The following is a 24,782-nucleotide window of genomic DNA, read 5'->3' as shown; positions in this document are numbered from 1 at the left end:
AACAGGAGTACTTGTGGCACCTTAGAGACTAACAAATTTATTAGAGCATAAGCTTTCGTGGGCTACAACCCACTTCTTCGGATGCATATATCAAATACTTCATGTGCATGTGCAATAGCTTAACATGTTGTTGGTAAGAGATAAGTATATCACACCTTATGGAACCCTGACTCTGAATTTCTTCCCATTCACTTTTAAGTGAGGCTTTTCATTTTACTGTGACAAGCAGCACTTTCCCCCCAGGTAGGTGCTGGATTAAACAGGTCTGTTGATGCAGACAGACGCTAGGGCACCATTCTGGCACAGAACTCTGCTTGGATTGGAGTTGCCAGGGTCTTATCTGGAGCCACCCCTAGTGACATATCCACTGCCAGAACTTAGTTTGACTTTCACTCTTCTCCAAGGGCTTGCAGAACACCTTAAAGAGGTGGAGGGGGGGGAAGATGGACGCTCTTAGAGTTCAGATGTTCATGCCATGCTCCTTTGAAAGCTTCTATCTGTAAGTGAGACTTTATTTCAGAAACAGCACTCTGAACAAATTGTCTGATTGATTGTGGTGGAGGTTTTGTTCTGAGAGTTAAAAATACTGTGCTTGTTAACTTGTCCTCGGCACCTTGCTTGAAGCTACAACAGCTGTGTCTGGCTGGCTAAGACAGAGATAGCAACTTTCGGTAGGGGGAACCTAGAAATGCTTTAATTTGTTTTTAATGACTTTTGAAATTGTTAAACAAAACATGGTGGTTGGGCTAAAGCAGGGTTCGATATAGGATATAAATGTATTGTGCGGGTTGGGATAACATGATTAGTTGTGTTTCTGATTTATTATACTGACACTCATTTCTTAATGCATCAACACGGGGATATACATGTATGGCAAATTTTCCTTTCCTGAAAATCTTGGTTTTATCTCTAAGCTTTTTTTTTTTTTTTTTTTTTACTGACATCTCCTGGTTAAATTGAAGTATACAACATATATTAATATTAAATGATTGTATAAGTGATTATTTTTAACCAATATATTTGAAAGTCTCCTTTATGTATTTTGAACTTATAATTATCCTCTGAGCTTTTAACATACAAACTGTAAAATCCTTTATTACTATGACCTTTGCAACTTCTAGATACTGCCTCTTTACATTTACCCTGCTTAGAGATATGGTGATAAAGCTTTCTAAACAATACTGAAAGCTGTGTCCCCAAGTGAATAGGCATTCAAGCAAATCAACTTACGGCATTTTATTAAGTCAAGACTCATGCAAAAGCCACCACCAGAGTTTAATAATTATTTACTGAATGCGCTCAGGTCATGAGAGAGGTTTTCATTAAGATGGAACAGCATTATGTTCAGCAGCTTGTGAAGGTGTGTTTTAAAGACTGGTAGAAAAAAATGGAAAAATACTAAATAGTACATAACTTTTAATAGAATTTTTAATTTTAAAAAATCCGTACTTAACTGTAGGTTAGACAATTGCATCCTGTAAAGTCCATTTGTTGTTGCAACAATTAATTGCTTTATTTGTGAGACTCTTTTTTGTCTCTTTATAAAAAGTCATTTTGATTCACCTGCAGAGTCCACCCCCTTCCCCCCCCCCCCCCCCCCGAACTGGCTTTTTGAAAGATTCTTTAGTCCTGCACCTGCTGACAAAACACCCAGGTGCATCCACTGTAGAACACACCAGTTTTGCTGCATACTGTACTGAGAGTACGTCCAACTGTTTGATGGACTTTAAATGGTGTAGTTGGAGGAGAGCAGCTCAGAGCAGGTGTAGTTTGGGATGAACACAGAAACCATTGGCGGGGGGGGGGCGGGGAGGAGCGAGGGGGGGGAAATGGGGAGGAGGGGGCAAGGGGGTAGGGAGGAGGAGGTGTTCCTGTCAGCAGCGAAGCAAGGGCAATAGCAGGTAGCCTATCTCCATGAACGTATCACTTTCAAATGTGGAAAATTTCAGTTTCCTGCATCAAAGCAGCAGGAAATGTCTGGTGTGTGGACCTATATAAACCATTATAACCATTTTATCAGTTTTACTGCCCTGTCCTTGGCAGGAAAGGACGTAGCAGCGTGCCAAGACTTTTTTTTTTTTCCACATTGGTATTTAAGCCATGGCAGCCAATAGAATTGCGGAGTGAAGTGTCACTATAACCCACAATCAATTATTAAGTTTTAGGAATGAAGTACAAAGTGCTACGGGGAAACCTGTAGTAATTTGTTGTGTACAAAATCACTCTCCTAACTCAATCTTTTCTCCCTTATTATAACTTTTATAATGTGCTTCCTTATCTTTTTTCCATGGGGTAGCCTTCAGTATGGTGACTAGCAAAATCCACTGGCATTTAAGACGCAATCAGAAGTTTCACAGTTATCAATAGAGTAGGGAATGTAGTGGGGGGGTGAAGAGTCGTTGATTTGAGTGGAGGTTAAGTAGTGCAAAGTCGGTCTGAAATCTTAATTCTGGATTTTTTTCCTCTGTGTAGAGAGACTGAAACTTGAATCAATACAAATTAATTTGTGGTGCTGAAGTTTTAATTAATCAAAAACAGAAATATCAGAGCCACATGAATGGGAAAGGTTTTATCAGTTCTCTTCTGATAACACCTTTGGCTCAAACAAAATAAAACAAAAATTTCCAGATTAAAATGAATATGTTTTAAATTGAGATCCAAGGTAGAAATAACAATGTGAATATCCACTTATGTTCTGTACCGACTAGGAACACAAGTCACTCTCTCTATATAAATCAGTGTGGACTGGCTAACTGCAAGACCTTGAACGCAAGTTTTTCTAACTGTGCATTCTCTCTTACCTCTGGGCCTCATAAGGACACGCAGCTCAGTAGATTTCTTGGAATGTTTAATCTTTGTGCTTGACCATCTCTGTTGCTTCTGTTGGCTTGATTTTTTTGTACACTAAAAGTTTTGGCTAGGATGATCTCTTGACTAAACCTTTAATGCTGGACTGCTTTAAGTCATCACAGGAACATAGGGTGGCAAGTGGCCTCGCTTTTTGCTTGTGCTCTCACTCCACTTAAATAGTTGAGCTTTAGTAAGATTTTCTCAGATCCTTGGAGTTCTTGAAAGCCCTATCATCATTGTTCAGTCTTATAAAGGAGTAATAACTTCCTGGTAAGCAAGTTTTATCGGATCTTTATCCCCAAATGGCTTAATGGTAAGTCTAGTATCCTATGCTTATTTTCTGAGCTGTTGCCCTCCGCAGTCGGCTTCTCCCTTGGTAGAGTAATGTGGCAGGGATCATGTTTTAGCATTTTTAATACCTTGATTGAAAGCTCTACCCCTTCTTTTATCCAGAAGTGTGTGGAGTAACATTTCAGGATGGAAATATACTCATCTGCTCATTTTGTGGCCTTGTCATTGCCTCTTTTCTACGTAGATCTCTTAAGGTTCATATTTCTTTGTTTCTATCAATCAGTTGTTTATTTGAAGTACTGTGGACCTCTGGAAGCTCAAGAGCTAGCCCCAAATTAGCCAGCCAGTCTGGAGCTATTTACAGAACAGAGTATTGTGCAGAATAATGATTTTATCCTCTGCATTCCAAACACATCCATTTCTTGGACACTATAGCAAGAACAGGTTGTTTTCCAATTCCTTGGCTTAGAACATTTTAAGCCATGTTGATCCGAACTTTAAATAGGAAGGGATATTGTAAATGTCATCCTTGCAGGGGCTAGGGGGAGCCCTTCCAAAACTTATGCACTCTAGCTCTTTTGACACAAAACCCTCTGCTTGCTTGGCTTTGAGTTCAATTACAAACTCAAAACTCTATACCTGTTTGCCTAGTGGTTCAAGGAAACTAGTGGACCTGTTTTGAGCTCTGAACCGGCCTAGATTGATATTGTGTGGGTGGGTTCCACCCGAACCACCTAGCATTTCAACCTGGAAAAGGGGAAAAAACTTGGTGGTGTTGTGTGGGGGGAGGGCAAATCCAGAGCTAAATATAAGTATTCGTGTGTGAAACAAGTATGAGGGAAAAATTACAGCGTTCCTGTGAATTTAAACCACTGAGTTTCATACAACTCTGCTTCAGACAATTCATAGGCTCAGCAAAATAAATGAAAAAAGGAACAGTGAAGAAAGAGTTTGGGCTTGTCACTTTTCTCGCTAGTCAAAAATTGTGGGACAAACTGGAAAACAAAAGCGTGTTACCTTAATTTATCATTTTTTACCACATTCACTAGATAAAAATAAAGATTGTATAGAAACTTTAGTGGATTACTCCCGTTTTCCACAAGTTATCCAGAGGTGATGGCTGCAGCTTGGATCTCCTGTACTGTCAAAATTGTTGAATGGCTGTTACATCTGTGAAGGACGTCCTTGCATTTCTTGACAGTGTCTTCGGGAATTATACTGAATGTTTGGATTGCCACGTAGATGCTTTGGGTTATCGGTTGTGTGCCACTCTAGGCAAAAGACATCGGAGGTTTTATTTCCTATAAACATGGAGTACTAACTGAAAATGAGGACCTTATTTTTCAAGAACTTAGATTGAGTTATTTATTTGTTTGTATTTCTGTAGCGCCGAGGAGCCCTAGTCATGGACCAGGACCCCATTGTGCTAGGTGCTGTACAAATGGAAAACAATAAGAATGTCGATCCATATTTCTTTTAAACATAATTACTGTGTGTCTTCAGAAAAAGCTTTAGATGGAAGAGACATGGTTGAGTAAAACTTGGCCCATAATTTAGGTTTGTAACAATAGTTTTTTTGTAAAATCTAAGGTCTACAGGAATATTTTCATAACTCTTTTTATTAGAAATTTCTTTGGAAATGTTTTAAACAAAAGAATCCAACCTAAATTAGTCTTTGCCACCAAGACCGTTCAAAATGCTGTTGGCACTTAAGAAGCTGCAAGCCAAATTGACTGACTAGAAACTGTCTAGTCTATTTTTTGTTTGTTTGAGCTGAGACACTTATAAAGACCGAAACCAACTGCATAAATAGTGAAAGGTAAATTAGGTTCTGAAAATGTTTGGTTTTAATAATCTGATGTTAGTAACATGGTAAAGGAATTTGGGTGTTTAGACTAATGTAATTAAAAAAAAAAAAAAAGGCCAGTGACCTTTTTTTGATATAATAATGACTATCTACATTATGGGTAACATGTGTAGTCATTCAAATCTTCCAGCCATCCATACAGACAGAACACACAGTTTGGACTGTATTCATTAAAAAACTGTAATCAGTAATTTCTCTGGGGCTCAAAGTAGCAAATAAAAAGTCAGGCATTTTATGGTTCATCAAAGTAGCTTGTGGTGCTCATAAATGTATTTGTTGTACAAACCTAACTACTTGTGTTCCATACTGAAGTATGCTTGTTAGAATATTGATAACCAATTTAATGATTTGTCAATTTAAAAGATGGGTTTGTTGGTCAGTTTCAGTAGGTGGAATTTAATGACATCACCTCCTGCATTTGTAGAAAGATCCTCAATCTCATCGTTTATCAAAATAACATTTACTGTGTCACAGAGCTTTCCTACTGCAGAGTTAAACAATTCATTAGTTACACAAGGGGTTAGTCCTCATGCTGTTGGATGGGCAGCATAGAGGCCACTAAATGCATTAGGCACCTCCCTGATGTTCTGTCCTGAGCCAAATCTGGTATACTACCGGGAAGGATGTCAGTGAGGGACCAGTGTCTGATGACATCCACCCATCATGTCTTAGGTCTTGTGTGTGTGTGTGTGTGTGTGTGTGTGTGTGTGTGTGTGTGTGTGTGTGTGTGGAGGGGGCGGGGCAGGGTGTGTTGGGGTCCGGGTTGTTGTCCATCCTGCTTTTACTGAGTCAGAGTCAAAGATGATTCTCTTAAGAAGCTGGTGGGCATTCAGAGCAGATGACCGTACCACCTATTGTAATAATTAAATTGTGAGCTCACCTGTAAAAAAAAAAAAAAAAAAGTGTGAAAGTTCATAAAATCTCCTAATAACCTATAATTACAAATATTGGTTGGGAAAAGGTAGACCAATTGAATTAGTGTGAATCAATGCCTGGGCATGGTGTTATGGGCTCTGCTGTCAGATATGCAATCTGGGTGAGATTTAAAACTGAGGTTCCAAACCTTGTGTGGTTAACAATCCCATTACAAAACAAACAAACAAAAACTGAGGAGTCCTTGTGGCACCTTAGAGACTAACAAACTTATTTGGGCATAAGTTAGTCTCTTAAGGCCTGGGCTACACTAGCGGGGCGGGGGTTCGAACTAAGATACGGAACTTCAGCTACGCTATTCGTGTAGCTGAAGTCGAAGTATCTTAGTTCAACTTACCTAGCCGTCCTCACGGTGGCGAGTCGACTGCCTCGGCTCCCCCATTGACTCCGCTTACTCCTCCTGCTGAGGTGGAGTACAGGCGTCAATTCGCGGATCGATTTATCGCGTCCAGACGAGACATGATAAATCGATCCCCGATACATCGAACACTACCCGCCGATCCGGCAGGTAGTATAGATGTACCCTAAGGTGCCACAAGGACTCCTCGTTTTTTGGTTAAAACAGACTAACATGGCTACCACTGGAACCAATCCCATTACACACACTCTTCACAAGAATAAGGGTGTTTCCCCAGTGTCTTGGCTAGTTTCCATGTGGACTGCCATGTTCTGCACTAGCAGAAGCCAGTAGCTGACCTTCTGGGGTAGACCCAATCGGGGGGTGGCAGGGCGGGAGATAATCACAATTGGAAGTGGCAGTTGTGGCTCATTGTGGTGAAGTGTGTATCAAGAAGAGAAGGTTGTAATATTCCTGGTCACTGGCAGTGGGATTTCCAAAGAGGCCCTAGATTGTGAATTTCCTTGAGGGGGGATGCTGACCCTTTGCCAGGGAACGTACAACCTTTGAATTCAGTCCAAATTGAGTTTCACTCAATCCAGTCTTGTCCAGGCCTTTAGTTTGGGCAGCTGGGTCTGATGGAAGAAGACCTAGGACTGGACAGTCCATCCCACAGAGGGCACGGCAGCCCCAACGATCTTGTAATGACCACGGGTGGCCTCATGCATCATGTTGTACAAATAAAAGCGACTGAAACTAACTCACTAATAGCGAGCACTCAGGGAAGGGTTAGCAGGAAGATGCAATGCATCTATTAAAAATCCTCTTTCTCTTCGCTAGCCGCCTCATTTGCCACTTGCCTGACAGCCTTCGGCTCACGTAGGGGAACTCCCTGTTGGGGAAGGAGCAGAAGCACTTTAGGAAAGGTCCAACTTTGCCTCTTTGGGCTGATTAAGAAAAGGGGGCAAATGAGAATGTCAACTGTCACTTTTTTAAAAGCACCTCTTCCCCTTCTCCCTTGCACATGACAAGCTAGAGGGGCCAAGGCCACCCCTGTGCCATAAAGACAAGGGGCAGCTGTGCTTAGTGTCCGGACAGATGGAGCAGCTCTGTGTAGCCCCCACCAGCGGCATCTATCGCTGACCTCTCCTCCTTGCAGAAGGAAGAGCAACCGACTCCATGATGTAGTCTTTTCCTCCACATCACCTGTATGATAGCAGAAAATCAATGAAGTTCTCCTTGACCCCTGGAGCCCTGAAGGGTGAGGAGCTAATTGTAATGCAAGTACTTCATTGGCTCTTTTGCAGGACAGAGGCTGCTGCCAGAGCTTCTAGTCTGAAGACTGTAGGTTTGACCAGTTTTAGTACCTTTTATGTGAGTACATAGCTGTCAGTAGAAGAAATGCGAGGAGGGTAAGTTTGTGCACCCCCACCCCGAAAGTGTAACTTGTTTTACTAAAGCAAGTAGTAGATCCAATATGCAATATTTTTCTCATCTAAGTTTCATTTGGGCCAAGTTACTCAACTGGAAAACGGAGTCAGAGCAGAAAGTTTCTCAACTTCAGAGCTTCCATTCCAGTGTGAGCGCTATGGTGTGTGCTCACTAACGGAATCCTGTCCGTTTTAGGAGTAACCACTAAACTATATTGGCTACCTCCATTATGTAACTAGTTTGTGCATGAATAAAAACTGAGCTACACATCTGCTTAGCTCACTAAATTCTTTTGCTGCTAAATAATTTGTTTCTGGCTTCTTCGGAGTATTAAGGATGAACAGAACATTCTGTAATCTCAGGAGCGTGTTCTTCCCCTCTCATCTGGCCCCCCAAATCTGATGTTTTGGATGTGAAAAAGATCAAGCTCCGTTTGTTTTTCCTTTATGGCATTTGTGTTAGGAGTATACTCTCAGAGCTTCTATTTCCAAGTCAGTCACACACAAAACAATGTCTTTTTAGCAGCCCAGAACGTTGAAGAGACTTATAAGGTCAACAGACTTAAAATCAGAGATCGGATGAGTTTGTTGCCAGGTTATCTAAGTCCTTTCTGAGGAAGGACTGAACTTTTTTTTTTTTTTTTTTTTTAAAAGAACACAAAATCGTAGGATCATAAATCATAGGACTTGAAGGGACCTTGAGAGGTCATCTAGTCCAGTCTTCTGCACTTGTGGCAGGGAAATGTTGAAGAGTTATACAATGAATTGCCATTAAAGACAGTGGGCCTGCTCCTGCACCCATTGACATAAATGACCAAACAGAGTCCGTTTCTCCCCTCATGGCATGCTGCCATCGCTGAGAGCAGCAGAGGTCCTTGAGCTGCAGCCTCATTGGTGTAAATGAGGCGGGGTTGCTGGCAGGCCGTTCTTTGCAAAAGCCCTACAGCTTCGAAATTCACTTCCCCCTCTTTTGGTTCAAAATAGCTCTGATTTGAACTTCAGAGCGCCTCGCAAGGCTCATCTGTCCCTCCTTCCCCCCACCCTCATGACAGTTGAAAATGGGGAAGAATGGAGGGGTAAATTGTTTTGAGGAGGGATTGGAGTGGGATATCTATTTGCTAAACTTGGTATGTACTTGTAATCTCTGACACCTAGAGCGTATGGATGGGCACCCTCTCTTTAGCATGTCTATAAACCTAAATCAAATGTCCATTGACTTGAATAGGAGTGGGATCGATCCTTGTTTTTTGCAGCTGAAATGGTATTTCAGCTCTAACCTGTAGCTATTTTAGTAAGCAACCATTTAAATAGAACCTCTCTGCAGTTTGGAAATGTGTGAATGTCTTTTTAAAAGCTCTTCCAAACTTTAACAAAGTTAAAGAACACTGTGATGGGTTTAGGATGTGAGAATACTTCACTGTTAATTGAAAGGCTCTTTTTGTGAGTATCACAGTCAATGACTTGTCTTGAGCAGCTAATTAGTACGATTATTCCACAGCTGCATTAGTTTCACCACAAAGGTTTTCTCTTGTTTTATCAAAAGGATCAGTCTCTCTGGGAATGTTTCAACCTGACAGGCCTTAAATAGCAACACAGCCTCTTCTCCCCCCCCTTACCCGCCCGCCCCTTTTTAAGGAAAATTAGATTGTGCGCTCTGGAAAATCTGTGTTTAATGTTGTTTAAACAAAATAACCCCTTTCCCTTTTTATTCCTACTGTGAACAATTTAATTTTAATGTACTGGTTCTAAACATCGCTTGCCAGATTTGCTGGAGATCTCAGCTCCCACTGAGCGCAATGGGAACTATTGGGTGTTGAGCACCTGAGGATCAGATTTCTCAATGGGAGGTGTTGGGTGCTGAGCACTTCTGAAAACCTGGCCCTTTACCTATGCAATGGTGTCGCTTGACTGGAATGGCTGCACTTTAACATGTTAATGTCGTTCTTGTCATTTGAAAGCATCATACATTTTAAATGTTAATGGGCATAATACCGTTTAATTTTTGTGTGATTAATGCTGTTGATTTAACATTTAATCTAATCAGAAAAAAATGTGTTTTGCAGCTGAGATTTCTGTTGGGAGGTGTTGGGATCTGGTTCTTAATAAGAAGTCAGACATAGCAGGTGTTAGTGCTCTTTGTTTCTGACTTCAATAGAAGTTACGGCTTTTGAAAATCCCAGTCCTACTGTATGAACTCGGCATATGCTGTGGGTTTGATCCTACACCGATCAACTGCAAAGGTGAAGGTTCAAGCAACAAATTCATGTCTGTACTTGGGGGGGAGGGGTGCATACCTAACAGAGACTTCACTGTCTTGTGTGGATGCGTTCTTTCTGTTATCTGTTCTTAACTGCTGAGTAGCTTTAACCATCTACAAAATGCACTTGCCTACCTTCCATAGAGGTGCTGCTCAGTGGTTTTAAATTATTTTGGGTGGTTCTTGGATGAAAGACACCATAGAAATAATGGTTATTTTTTATTAAGGTTCCATTTTTAAAGGGTTTTTAATGAATGATTAATTGGCTATTGTAGATTGCTATAGCATGCGAGAGGTCAATATAACCACTTTAAACACCTTCTACTGATGTACTTGTAATCATCTATATACCGCATACTACTTTATATACTACTGTAAAACACACATCTGTTATTCATTTATTAACTCTTTGTAAACTACTCGTAAATAGAATCTCAATATAAAGTCTGACTGTAGTAATTATAACAAATCTAAATATACATGGCATTATACAGCGTAGTAGTTGGAAAAAATCAGCTCAAATAAAAATATTTTACAATACTGTGTGTGTGTGTGTGTGTGTGTGTGTGTGTGTGTGTGTGTGTGTGTGTGTGTGTTTTTAAAAAAGTGGCATATGTGAAATGGATCAAAATGGGAACGAACCAGAAACTTTCTTAACCTCCCAAAGTTCTCCTTGGTCAAGTATCTGTTTGATTATCGCAGCCCCTGGTAGGTGGGATATAAAATGAACAGGTTGAATAATAATATTAACCGGCACTGAGTCTTCCTTTTACACTTCAGATTGTCACGTGTTCAGGAAAAAACAAATATCATGTCCTCTTCAAATATCTTGTCTTCAACCTTTTCAGTTTCTTTTATTCTCTTTCTCTCTGTCTGCTTTTCCTGTGTCGTGTTATATGTAAAATATGGGATTTGTATTGATCATTGTGTTGTGAACAAAGAACGGGCCAGATCATTCCATCTGTGGAAAAAACGCATTGCAGAAGGCCTCTCGCAGCTACTCCCATATACCCTTCATACCCTTCACTTCCCCTCCTAGCATGGATCCATTACAAGCTATTGCTATTGGTTGCCCTACCTGCACCCACATCCCACTCCTCACTTCAGGCCTGCTAGTGCCATCAAAGTGAGTTGATACTGTCACAGGTGGTGGTCGCCCCTGAAGAGAGTGCTACTAGCAAACTCGAATGTGGTGCAAGGAGCCACTGCCCCAACCCACCCTTGAACACCAAGTTAGTATGGAGGGGTTTCCATGTGCTCTCGGGGAGGCAGGAACATGTGGTGGAACTTTAGCACCAGGCCTCAGTAGTGCTGGGAATCCTCCCCTATCCCCAATGCCTACATAAAGGGTTGTGTAAAGTTCTCTTAACCTTAAGAAGATGCTAAATACATTCATTTGATTTTTAATTAATAAAAGCATTGCCACTATAAATGGGAGTATGAAAGAATTATAGTCATACTACAACAGGGCTCAACGGGATGCTGTATTTCTATTAGATGTTAATGAGCATTAGACTTATAAAACTTAAAAATTTCCTCTTTGCTGCTAGAGATCAACATTGAAAATAATGGCTAGACGTAATCAGGTTAATTTAGCTTAATTTGGCTTCTAAGGACCTAAAGTAGATCAGCTCCAAATTCCAATTTACCCTGGGCAGCGTATCATTACTCATTCTCGTATGTGTGAGAGCCACTTTGTTTCACACTTAACGTAACTCTGCAATCACAGGAAATAATTATTCTAACCGGGGAAACTGAGATGTCTGTGGCTTTGGTCTTCCCACAGCAGTTCCGAGCATCCTGGAGCTTCCAAGCCTCCCCTAAGCTCCTCCAGTATGACATCACGGATTTTGTTACGACAGCAGCTCATGCGTGAGCAGATGCAGGAGCAAGAGCGTCGAGAGCAGCAACAGAAGCAGCAAGCAGCCCAGTTCATGCAGCAGAGAGTACCGCTCAGTCAGACACCAGCCATCAACGTCAGCGTCCCCTCTAACCTGCCCCCTCCTACCCAGGTGCCAATGGAAGTCCTCAAGGTAAGTGAGTGTGACTTTGGTTCAGTTCACTGGCTCTCATGCTTGTCTAAACATAGTCTATGTAATAGTGACATGGTTACTGATGTTCATGGCAACTAAACTTCACAAATAAGCTGCAGGGTCTGGTTTCATTTTTAGCTTTAACTCAGTGTCCCAGTACCAGAGAAGAATGAGAAGTTTTTAACTTGATCTCAGATGCAAGCGTTAGTTTGTTTGAAAATGTCTGTCTTTCACATATTTAAAGATTCCCTCTTAAAATAATTAATATTTCAAACCAGCCTTCCATTTAAAACAAATTAATTTCTGATCAATAATTGTTTTAAATACTGAATCAAAACCCATTACAAAAGATCTTCTCAAAAAGACTTAATCTGGAATACGGGTGAGTTTCCAGCCTTTTGCAACTAGCCATTGTAATCCTTTTTGCTCAAATGTTTTGACTGCTATTAGTAGCTTTGAGTTCCTTGTTAGACTAGAAACTGTAGGAGCTTGTTAGTATCTTGCTGCCGGAGACCATGTAGCTTGCTAATTACTGAGAAAAACTGTAACAAGAACAGACTTAGTTTCACACATGTTGGGTAAGTTGAGATAGAGTAGTGTAGCGTGAAATGCCTTGTTAAAAGAACATATAAAATGATAGAAAAGATAAATGAAATAATTCGACATCAAAGTAAAGCACAGTAAGTATGCAAATACTGAATTTTATCTACCACATGCAACTCCTTCTTTGTTTACTTGATATTACAATATGAAGGTTAGTAACTCTTTCTGGCCAGTAAGCAAACTGTAAACCAGTAAATCCAATTGAAGTTGGTTACAATAGAATATTTTCAGAGTATGTTGTAGTGCTGGCATTTTCGTGTGTCAACTCCATTTTAAGCTTTGTTTTAAGAATAGTGTGGTAGATTTAAAATAAATATATCTTAAAGCAAACTGTGTACACTTGGGTATCCCACAAGTTTTGTATAGGTATTTTTATTTATCGTTAATACATTATCACTTATAGCGGTGTTAGTGTTGTCATGTTAAATAAAAAGAATGGTAAAAATGCCATTATTGGAGTTCTGCAAAAAGTAAATAGGATCAGATTTGAGTACAGCATTTATATATTTTGGCCGTGAGAAGGAAGGACATTAAAGAATGTATCTGAATTTTGATTCAGGCTCTAATTTTCTGACTCTTCCCCCTAATACAGAAGTTATTAAAATGAACAAAGAATGTTTGACTGGAAAATAAATTATTTGTGATGAAGAAATGTACTGAATTTCTTGCGTAAATGCTATCGTGTAGTTTGAATGCACACCTAGCTGATAGGTGTAGACTGTAATGTGAAATATTCTCCTATTCAGAATACACTTGAATTAACAAGGAAATGATGATGCATTCAGAGTCTCAGTGAAAGAGCTTTATTTCCGAATCTCCCACTGGGTATGTGCAATGTTTTATGCCACCTTTGGCATTTAATTATAGCAACGTATTTGGCTTATTTCTGCTAAATTTGATCACTACTGGAAATATTTAATGCCCTGTTTGTTATGTGACTGCCAGAATCACAGCAGTAGTATTAGTAAGATGCTATAGATTCATTATTTTGTAGCCGCCTTCTTACATGAGAGAAGGGGCAGTCTCTTATTTTTTGATGGCGCCTGAAGTAATAGCAGAGGCTCCAATAGAAAGAAGCTGGCAGGAGGTACCTGATGGTCAGTTATTAAATAACATAAAATTTTAAGGGGGCAGGTTCTGCTTGGCCCACACACACACGCGCAATTGCGAGAGGCATGAGGATTGCTAGGCATGATGCCTAGGGATCAGGAAGAAGTGAGATCCTTGTGCTCAGAAAAGCCACCTCACTACTTCCCTAGGGAAGACCGTGCCCCAGAATTGGTGGGAGAAGGGGGCTCCATTGTTCAGCTTCCATCCTCTTCATTAGCCCAAGTGGGAGTAAGGCCCACCCTATAAAGGGGAATAGTAGTAAGTGTGCCCCCATTGTGCACAAGGAGTATTTTGCCTCCCACTGCTTCCTGTTTTTCCACGTGGTGCAGGGCATTCTGTAGCATCCCTTACTCTGGGCTGTGCCTTGAAAGTACAGTCTACCTCCAAATCCATATAGGCAATGGAGGAGGAAAACTATCTACCAGAGACACTGATCGCAGGAATCTTATGTGCCGCTCCATGGTGACTGACTGATTTACATCTTAGAGTAAAATAAATATCTGTGCTAGCACCATCTGCATCAGCAAGTGCAACCATTATGCAAACCCATGTACTCTGAGCACCATAGTTAGTGAAATGACTGACACTCTGTGGAAGGGGAGAATCCATATGACTTTATTTATTTATTTATTTATTTATTTATTTATTTATTTATTTATTTATTTATGGAAGTTGCTAGAATCTGATCATTTTTTCTGTTATTTTTAATGTGGATGAGGTTCTATACAAAAATCATAACGCACAAAAATTCCAGGCATGACATTGATTCCACAGAAGTCTATGGCAGAATTCCCAAGGATATCCATGTGACAAGAATTTCACCACAGAGGTACACGTATGTTTTAAAGAAGCCGTCAGATTTAAATGTGGAATTGATACCAGGATATCGTTAGATAAGAGAAACTGACAGCCAGCTGTATATTGAGGAACTCTTTATTTGCTACCTATCGGTTCATCAGAGTTGATTATTTTATATGTCATCTGTTTTGAGCTATGGACCAGCTTCCATAAAGACTGGACATAAGCTTTAATTATGAGTAGGTCATTATGATAGGTAAGTTTATTATCCTGATAGTCTGGGTTTAATGACTGAACAAAATGCTAGACTAAACTAGGACTTCTATGCTTTCATAAACGTTAATGTGCCAAGTGACTTTTTAAAAGCAGAGCTGCTGAAGGTTATAGCGTCAACAAATGGGATTTTGGATAGAAACTTACTTTTAAAAAATCTGATTTTTGGAAAAGAAATTGGGTATCACAAAATACATAAAAACATGAAAATGGACTTAGGAACACATGTTAAATAAATTATTGACCTTTCTGTTTTACAGTGAAGTGTTTCTTTGTCCAACTCATTTAACTCCTGTGCCGCATTCACCCAGTGTAAAAGGATAGTGATATTTCCAAGTCTGACACACAGTGCTTTGAGATGGATGATTTTTAAAAAAGCTGTGTGCTAATAAAACAATAATTAATACAAACCATATACTGTCTGTTATGAAGGTACTTAATACAGCAAAAGAAGAGTAACTCATGTTAGCCCACTTCATATAACTGTAGCACTCTCAAAATTGCATAATAAAATGTAATATGTTCTTTATGGCTACATGAATGAATATGATTTAATGTGCCTAACTATGGGCTCCTAAATGTGGGTTTGATCTCTGAAGTGGGGTAACTTAGTGTAGTAAGAAAACACCCCTCAGAATGAAATTTTCTATTGCTTGGTGAAGGGTAATTAACTGATATTCTCTGGGAGAAGGTCTAATGCAGCTGCAGCAGTATCTGTTAGGATCCTGTGTTATAATAGGATTTATTGTGGCATTCCATTATGCTCCTGCAAAGCTGAAACTGGCTGTACAGAATAGATGCAGGCTGCTTTAAATTTTCATGAGGAATGCATCCGATTAACCACATCCTGCTATCTATTTCCCATTGGCCTGAATTAACACTGAGAGCTAAGACTGCAGAGACGTCACAGAGTGACTTGAGACTGATGCAAAATGATTTAGACGTACTGTGCATCAAAAATAGGGCAAAATAATTTAAAATGTGTTAATTAAATATCTTGTTTACTGGAGGATTTTCAAGGCCCCGAATTCCATACTATGTTAATGTCAGATCTGAATCCATTTTTAAAGTGTGAAACACAAACTATTTTTATCTATATGGAGGAATTTAGCATTTTTGTAAGTAAGTCTAACTTAAAATGGTTCAATGTATTTTGGCTAAGTGATATAGACTTTTTTTTTTAACGCAGTAGCTTCTTTCATCCCAGTGTTCTTTAGTTTTGTATACTTTTTGAAAAAAATTTTGGCGGGACGGGAGGGTTGTTTAATGTTTTGTCCAACCTGAATGTTTGGTCCTTGAGTTGTTCTCCAGAGGACAAAGTTCTGAACTGGGGAACATGTGAGTTTAAGGCTTTCATTTGTATGGAATTTATTATTATTAATTAGTACTGGCACAGTTCTGTCCTAAGGCCCTTTCACTGAAGAAATTGCATCAGTTGTACTTCACACGGGTTCTCTTGAAAGTGTTTTTTTCTATTTATGTTCTATATGTAGTGAGAATGTGAAGACTCCTGGGTACCTTACAAACCAGTTACAGTAGTAAATCTTTTAAATTGTATTGGATACTAAATACTAACCTGGGTAAAGTGTCACCTTTTTACTATTGCCTTGTCTTGAAGACTACCATGCAGTCTTCTGTAAAGCAAATCCAATTATATCTCAACTCTTTGTGTATCTTTGATTCCAGTCAATTTGGATTTAGGCCTTTACTTGGTATAGAAACCACTCTGGTTGTGTTGGTGGCAGATCTCCTCCTAGTCGTGAATGACTTTGAGCATTGGTTTGAGCATTGGCCTGCTAAACCCAGGGTTGTGAGTTCAATCCTTGAGGGGGCCATTTAGGGATCTGGGGCAAAAATCTGTCTGGGGATTGGTCCTGCTTTGAGCTGGGGGTTGGACTAGATGATCTCCTGAGGTCCCTTCCAACCCTGATATTCTATGATCTTAAATGGCTTGTGACCTGAGTGGCTGTCTCTTTTCCCAGTGACATCACAGAGATTGATTGAGTTACTCAAGCTAATGTGGTGAGCTGGCCCCTGCCCTGGGCGTTCTCAACTAGGAATCACTGGCTTCAGACCTTGCTTCCTTCCTTAGCTCACAAGCATCTGAATCCGGGCTCTTTGAGGCCTCCTCCTGGTTCTTGTAGGATTTTGTTTGGCTGGCGGGTGTTGTTGGGATGATAGAGAGCAGTAGGATGGAGGCCAAGCAGATGGCTGCAAGGGTGTGTGAAATGAATATTGTGTACTTATGGCCTGAGATGGGTAAGTAATGACAATGTGAGGCAAGTGAATATAATTGTATAACATTTGTGAACAGTATTTATTTCTATCAGGTGAAGCATATGGGGGAGATACTTACTTACTTACTTTAACTTCGGACACATGGACACATTATCCTAGTTTTTATTTGTAATTCACACATTGCATGTCCAGCAGAATATGGTTTGAACAAGGACACTAGATGCCAAAGCAGAGCACAGACTTCCTGGCAGATAAAGTACTGAGGATATCATCTCATCTTCCTCCTACTCTCACTTAAACTAATTTTACCCTGATGTAACTCCAGTTAAATTCCATTGCTTTACACGAGTTGGATCCTTTATATCTCGACCTTTAACTCTCCTTTGCTATGAGTCCTCTAAAAAAACAAAAAAACAAAAAAACAACAACCAAACTTGACAGTGGTTAGGCTGCTGGTGTGCTCAAACCACTGCCTGTTGTGTTGACCAATATTGTTCCCTATTTGTCCAGTTGTATCCATCTCTTGTCTCTTGCTTATACTTCGATTATAAGCCCTTCAGGACAGGGGCTGTCTTTCTGTTCTGTGTTTGTACAGCATCTAGCAGAATGGGATTCTGGTCCATGACTTAGGCTCTTAGGCACTATGGTAATACAAACTTAATACAATTCCCAATTCAGTCAGTGAGAGCTGCTACTGCTTATGTTGGGGACAAATTTTGTTTTTGTGCTGACGTCACCGTCCAACTCCCTGGAAGTCTTAATGCATCAATTCTAGTCACGTTACCCAGATACTGATCAAAACGAGCCCCTAAAGTGAATCCAGTGGGTCTCCTGTGTCAGGAGACTGTGGTGGCTGTTCCCTGAATTACTCACTTAGACAACTGCTAATGCTACTGCTATGGCTGGCACCAGCTGCTCCCCCTTTCCAATGCAAGATTTCTGTCCAGTTTCATCTGTAGCATAGTAGTAAATCTGTGGTCTTCCTACTGCATGTTTGTCCCAATATTTATGCTCACTGTCAGGGAGTTGAGAAGGAAGTTTCCCCACTGTACCGCTGCATATATGTCTCCTGGGCATCACTAGATTCAGACTCCACATCCCAAGAAACTGGGTCCCAGGCAGTTTCGAGGGTTAACGGACTTTCTTTGCTACTTGAAGTCCCTCTGCCAAGAGTTCCAATGTTTGTTATTGATTTGTTTATACTAGGGTGACCAGATCACCACACTAAAATATCAGGACACATTGGGGTGCCATCAGCCCCACCCACAGTCCACCCCTGCTCCTCCCAGGCTCCGCCCCCACTCTGCCCCAGGTCCCGCCCGCTCTCCGCTCGGGGGCCCCCCCACCTCACCCTTCCTCATCCCCCGGCCTGCCGCTGGCTTGCTGCGTCCCTCCTCAGTCCCCTACCCACTGCTCACCTCCCCACTCGCTCGCCCGCCGCTCGCCTCTTCACCCCCCCGCCCGCCACTCACCCTACGGCGCCGACTTCCCCTTTGCCGGGTGGGTGCTCTCCCACCCCCGCCTCTTCCCTCCCCTGCACCGCCTTCACCCCGTCCCCATTCCACCCCTTTCCCACAAGTCCCTGCCCCTGCCTCTTCTCCACCTCCTCCCCTGAGCGCACCGCATCCCCGCTCCTCCCCCCTCCCTCCTGGAAAGCGCTAAGCGCCGCCAAACAGCTGTTAGGCGGTGGGAAGCGCTGGGGCGGAGGAGTGGGGACGCAGCGCGCTGGGGGGTGGAGGGGAGAAAGAGGTGAGGTGGGGGGAGCTTGGCTGCAATTTTCCCCCGTCGGTGCTCAGCACCTCCCTCCCGCTCGCCTCCTTACCTGAATATCGGGACAAATGGCGTCCCGATCATACATTGATTGGGACGCGGGACAAAGGGTTAACTATCAGGACAGTCCCAATTTTATCGGGACATCTGGTCACCCTAGTTTATACAGTGGCCTAGATCGATTTCAGGGCATTGCACAAATAGAATCCTGGTAACAAAACATAAACCTCTCCAACATCTTCATTCAGGTTGTTAAAATTGCCCCTTGTCCTTTTTCTGCCTGTTCCTAGAGAATATGAATAAACAATTCCTTTCATTTTAGAGAATATCAGCAAATCAGGTTCCTGGTTCAGCAATGTGCAAAATAAAATGGCTCTCTTTATGGCAGGTTACAGAATATCCACTCCTGCCTTGTGCTTCAGGATAGCACATGCTCTTCCTCCCCAAAGATAGCTACCCTCGAAGTGCCCCATCATTCAGACCTGCCACTAAGGGTAGGTAAGGGCTAGCCCATGCGGCTGCAGCTTCACTGGTATTGTCACTCAAGCTAGCTTGGCTACATTTGCTGCAGTCACCCCTCTGATTGCAGCGTGGAGGTATCCTGAATGAACCTCACTTGAAGGGCCCTCCCTTTTATGCTTATTGGTTTAGGCAATTACTCCAAGGTATGGCAGTAGTTTTTTCTCTTTCTTTATGGTGCCAGTCCCTGCAGCATGTAAATGTGAAAGGAAACTCCTTCATGCAAGCTATTGGAGTGTGTGTACCTCACATCCACCTTGTATGATGTCCTTTCCCTTTTTAGAAAGGGACCTAAATCAACACTTCCAGATTCCAAACACATCGGAATTTGTGCTCTTCAGAGCCCAGAGCCAAAATTTGTGGCTTGGGGCTCCTTCCCCTGGCCCCTTTTTTGCCGGCCTTGGAAACATTCACTGTTGGTCTCTGCTGATGCTGCAATAGATTAATCTGTTGCCTATCCAAGTAGAACACATGCTGTGTCCTAGTACGAACAGTTGAACAGAAAATCTCAAATAGCTGTGAAGGCTCACCGAATGCCCAGCTGCTCAGTTAATCTCATTCCTGATGCACTGCCTACAATAAATTTAGGGTTACCATACGTCTGGTTTTTCCCGGACATGTCCGGCTTTTTGGTAATCAAACCCCCGTCCGGGGGGAATTTCCAAAAACCCGAACATGTCCGGGAAAAATACTCCCTGGCTTACCTTAGAGCGGGTGCCGGGGGCTGCTGTGCTCCCTGACTCCTGGGCTCTGTAAGAGCCGAGCTGCCCGAGTGCTACCGGCTTCGGGCAGCCCCCATGCCTCTGGACCCTGCGCCCCCGGCCGGGTACTTCCCCTCCCGGGCTCCGTGGGCACAGGGTCCGGAGGCATGGGGGCTGCCCGAAGCCCGAGCGCTACCGGCTTCACGGTTTGCCGGGCAGCCTTCAGACCCTGCGCCCCCAGCTGGGCGCTTCCCCTCCCGGGCTCCAGCTGCGCTGGGGAAGCGCCAGCCGGGGGCGCAGGGTCTGGAGGCTGCCCGGCAAACCGTGAAGCCGGTAGCGCTCGGGCAGCCCTTTTTGCGTGGCTGGGAGGGAGGAGGGGGAGTTAGGGCAGAGACTTTGGGGAAGGGGCGGAGTTGGGGAAGGGGTGGAGTTGGGGCGGGGCCGGGGTGGGAAAGGGGCGGGGCCAGGGCCCTGTGGAGTGTCCTCTTTTTTTTTTTTTTTTTAAATATGGTAACCCTAATAAATTTATTATGTATCTTATAGATTTATTTTCTCTGTTGTAGTTACTTTGAAAGTAATTATTGAATCCCAGTGCACACAGTCAAATAGTTGTCCTTCCTTCTCATCTCTCATCTACCCCTAGTGTCTGCACGCCGATGCATTGTGTTGCATTTAAAAAAAAAATTGGATCAGACACCATGTCTGTCTTTGCCATTTGTAAAATGCCAGAACGCCTTTTGGGTGGTACGAATTAACTGCTATATGCAGCTGTCCAGAAATAGTCTGGTTCTCTTACTGCTCCTGCAATAATATGCCCTGCTACCAAGAAATACTGTGTGCTCTTAATATAGTCTCTCTACTTACAGTAGAACTTTGTGTCTCCAGTTAGAAACAGAGAATTGAAACTCTACATGATCTGTTTCCTTATGGGAGATGTATTTTGCAGCCCGGAAGAACGGGAACAGTGAAATTTAGCACCTGCCACAGTAGTGGTGCACTTGATTTGTGTTTCATGACTTTCTTTTCTTATTGCAGGTTGATTTAAAAGATGTATGATAGCAAGTTGATTTTGTATGTTTGAGCTCCAGTTTTTAGTAGAAGGTTAGTTAAGCAGTTGGGGCAGTAAACATAATGGACAATCTTGACTTGAAAGTGATTTTTTCTGGGGGGGGGGGGGGGGGGAGGAGGGTCAGACCAGTTAGTACTGAGATGCAAATATAACTGTTATACTGAGAGACCAGTTTCTCTCCATACTCTTAATGAATTCTAGGAAGCTTCATTATAGTAGCTTTGGGGGGATGGCGGGAGGTAGTCTTCCTGAAGATTTCTGAGATACATATAAACATCTGTGCATAAAGAATCTGCTGCAGGCTTAACTCTACGTTTTTATTTAAATAAAAGTACCTGTCTGACTAGCTGTGACCTGATATACTTGGGTTCTTGTGTCTTGGGCAGGGCCGGCTCCAGGCACCAGCTGTGCAAGCTCGTGCTTGGGGCGGCAGATTCTACGGGGCAGCATTGCGCCCAATCCTAGGGCGGCACGGCCGCTTATTTATTTATTTTTTTTGGTTCGCCGATCCGGCCGCCCTGTAGGGGGTGGTGGCACGGAGGAGGGGAGCGCCCTGCTCGGAGCGGGCTGCGCACTCTCTCTGCCCCAGCCGGTGCCAGGTCTGCAGCAAGCTCGGCAGGGCAGCCCGCGTCCTTCCCTCCCCGCCGACCGGGGCGGCGCGGAGCTCTCCTGGCAGGCGGTGTGGCGGGAGGGGCTGCGTGGCAAGCGCCCCGCTGAAGCCCTGGCCCCCCTTCTCTCTCTTCTCCCCCCCCCCCCCCCGCTCCTTCCCCTTCCCGCCTGCTAGCCGGGACATGTCTGCAGTGCAGGGAGTTCACCCTGGCTCCGGCCGCGCCGCAGGGTTTTCTTTGTTTTTTTTTTTTGCTTGGTCTTGGGTCAGAGGTCATTTAAAAATGTCCACTCAAGACTTAGAATCAGAACCTGAGGATAATCTGTAGCTTTGCTTTGGAGACTGCTTGTACTGGGAGTCCTTCGTCAAATGGCAAAGAGAAAATATAAAAATTCGGTATGGCAAAGTGGTCACTAGTGATCAAAAATACATACTACAGTTCTTGAACTTAAAGGTAAAATAATACACACAAGTTGCTGATTGCTCAAGACCTAACAGTTTTTATAATACACTTGACCTTGATCATCTTTCACTACTTCCATAGATGCTAATAGTAGGTGATAGCTGAGACACCTGCAATAAAGACTCTTTGATTAGCTGCAGTTTTAAGAAAAAGCTGGTGCTTACCCAAGGCTGAATGTCCCCATTCCAGAGTTTCAGTAGGCGTTACTTGGCAGGAAAACTCCACTTTTGGGGGGTACTAAAGGAAGGAGAAAGGGGGGGAAATCATTGGCAGGCTGTTTGCTGCTGCTGAAGGGGTTAGTGTGTTAGAATAAACCTGGGGAGAAATGGTTTAGTGGGCAGAGAGCGGATGAGGTGATTTAAAGGTGATCTGATGCTAAATGTTAACATGCCCATGCTGAGGATTAGCTGGATCTTTGCCGTACAGCCTTGCGGTTCCAAATTTACCTGTGATCCCGGAATAACATCCAGCAGTGAAAAGAGAGATTTCATGTTCTCACAAAGAATTTCAGTCATCTGGAAGGCTCATGCTGCTCAAATGCCACCATTCCGAAATTCTTGGGTTGTGCAGCCACATGGGTTAGGGATCACTCAGCGTGTTGCAGGTAATCCAGTTCTAAGCGTGATCTCAGTCAGTCCAATCACCTGTTAAATCCTTCAGGGAGAGACCAGTAATTTTGGCTCACCAGTTCTTTAAAATGTTTCTCTGGCTGTGTGAACCTCTGAGCATTCTCACTGGAGTCCGAAGCATTAGACCTTGTGGAAGGGGTGTTCCAGTTTGTCTCTGTAGCTGCGGATCTTAGAAGCATTGCAGAGCTTCCATGGCCCACCAGCGAAAGACGTTAACTATGGCTGCAACAAGCCCTTCCTCCAGTCAGCATTAATGCATATACAGCCCACTGCACTGCCCTGGCTGAGCGGAGAATGGATGCCGTGTGTTAATGTACATCGTGGCTGATGCACTGATTGCTTGCTTCAAACATGCACTTCCAGAAGAATCTGATCACAGCAGAACGCATGGATGAGGTCACAGGAGCAACAGGAGAAGGAGCACTGAGTAGAGTGGTGTTATGTGAGCAGGAAGGACCAGAAGAGGGACGAGAATGTGAGGAAAATAAGGGTGCTGGGACCTTCAAAGTAATAGAAAGTGCCTGTGGAACAAGGAGAAGAGCAGCAGGGAGGGTGTCACTGAAATGCATCGAAGCCGAGCAAAACTACAAGAAAGGGTTTTAAAGTTTAAACAGTGGGGAAAAAATACAATGCCATCCAATGAAAACAAATGTAGGCTTGAAACGTGCATCCTGCAAGTGTGTCTTTGCAAAGTAATCTAACTTGCTAGAACCTACGAACGCCTCAACGTTCCCTTGAATTGTACGTTCTCGGGCTTAGTCCATTGATAAACTCCAGTAAGCGTTGCTCATTGCTTTAGAAAGGCCTTATTAGATAGTTGGGTTAAATGTTCCGTGGGCTGGAACCAATTCATTTGTATTTGTGCTCAATAAAATGAGAGCGATTTCAACAGTGTAGTGTGTCTACAAATAGTTTGAAGCCACAGCTCGGCAAAGTAGAGCATTTTGGGAGCAGAGCTCAATGCCAGAGTTTCAACTGAAAAAAGGAAAGATTAAAATTGTAGGCTGGGCTGGCAGTGACTGGTGCATATAAATACAGTCGGCTTGAGCCACAATTATCTGTGTGCATGTAGTTTTTTAATATTGTATTCTATATAAAAATAGGCTAACCAGCTGAATTTTACATGCTTCTATGTTTTAAGACTAAAGGGACTGAGCTGGTGATCATTTAGTATTTTCTATGCAGTGATACTGAACAGTGTGTTCATGGCTCTGCCATAGATCACCTCCTTGTGTCCTAGGGCAAAATCCTGCCTTGTTTTATGCTAGTGAAGTGAGAGAAATGGAGTACAAGGAGCCTTTCCTCTCTGCTTCTGCCACCCATGCAGTAGCCAAGGAAGTATTAGGCTGGAATCTTGCTTAAGCACTAGTATAGAGAAGCAGTTAACCAGCCTGAAGTGATGGCTGGACATGCGGGTGGGCCTGCCGGTTCCTTGCTCCTTCACGGAGCAGTGATCAGACACTCAACACAGCACTTTCCCCTAGCCATCTAACTGTATATTCATTATTTGCCCACGGCTGGTAGCATGGTGTAATCACTCCCCCTAGCACCAGCACTATTCCTCTCTGGTGTGGGTTAGACCCACAAGAGCAAGATTTTGCCCGAGGTCTGCTGCTTATGATGAATGTCTCTTAAATTACGACTTGGTTTTTAAACCTTCTGTATTTAAATAAATCAACTTTCAAATTTTGGTGCTTAAAATAGGCACCTAAATATAGATTTGGGTACCTAACTTTCAGAAGCGCTGAGCATTGACAAATGCAGTCAGTCAGTGGATGTGGCTGCTCAGAAAAATCCGGCCCAAAATTAGAAGCTACTTGGTAAAATTAGGTCCCAAACTCTTCACTACCAGCCCTTTCCTTTTCTTGTTCTTGTTGACAAACATCAGTACCTTGACTCATCGCAAGTGAAGATGAAATGCACATCTCTGGTGTGCTCCATTGTGCACTATGCCAGGTTTTGGAACCAAACTCTGCCCTTGGATCTGCTCGTGAGACTCTTGCT

General features: G+C 42.7%; 1 protein-coding gene across 2 annotated transcripts in view; it reads left to right on the top strand.

Annotated features, from left to right (window-relative positions):
• Positions 1-24,782, top strand: part of MITF (melanocyte inducing transcription factor) — a 156,259-nt gene that overhangs the window by 80,404 nt on the left and 51,073 nt on the right. For both annotated transcript variants that reach the window (XM_065408531.1, XM_065408530.1), the window contains exon 2: positions 11,752-11,998. In XM_065408531.1, coding sequence (XP_065264603.1) covers positions 11,752-11,998 — 247 coding nt within the window. The remainder of the gene's footprint in view (positions 1-11,751; positions 11,999-24,782) is intronic.

This window comes from Emys orbicularis, chromosome 7 (assembly GCF_028017835.1).
Source record: "Emys orbicularis isolate rEmyOrb1 chromosome 7, rEmyOrb1.hap1, whole genome shotgun sequence".
NCBI lineage: Eukaryota > Metazoa > Chordata > Testudines > Emydidae > Emys > Emys orbicularis.
The sequence above is the reverse complement of the archived record's forward strand: the minus strand, read 5'-3'. Positions and strand labels throughout refer to the sequence as shown.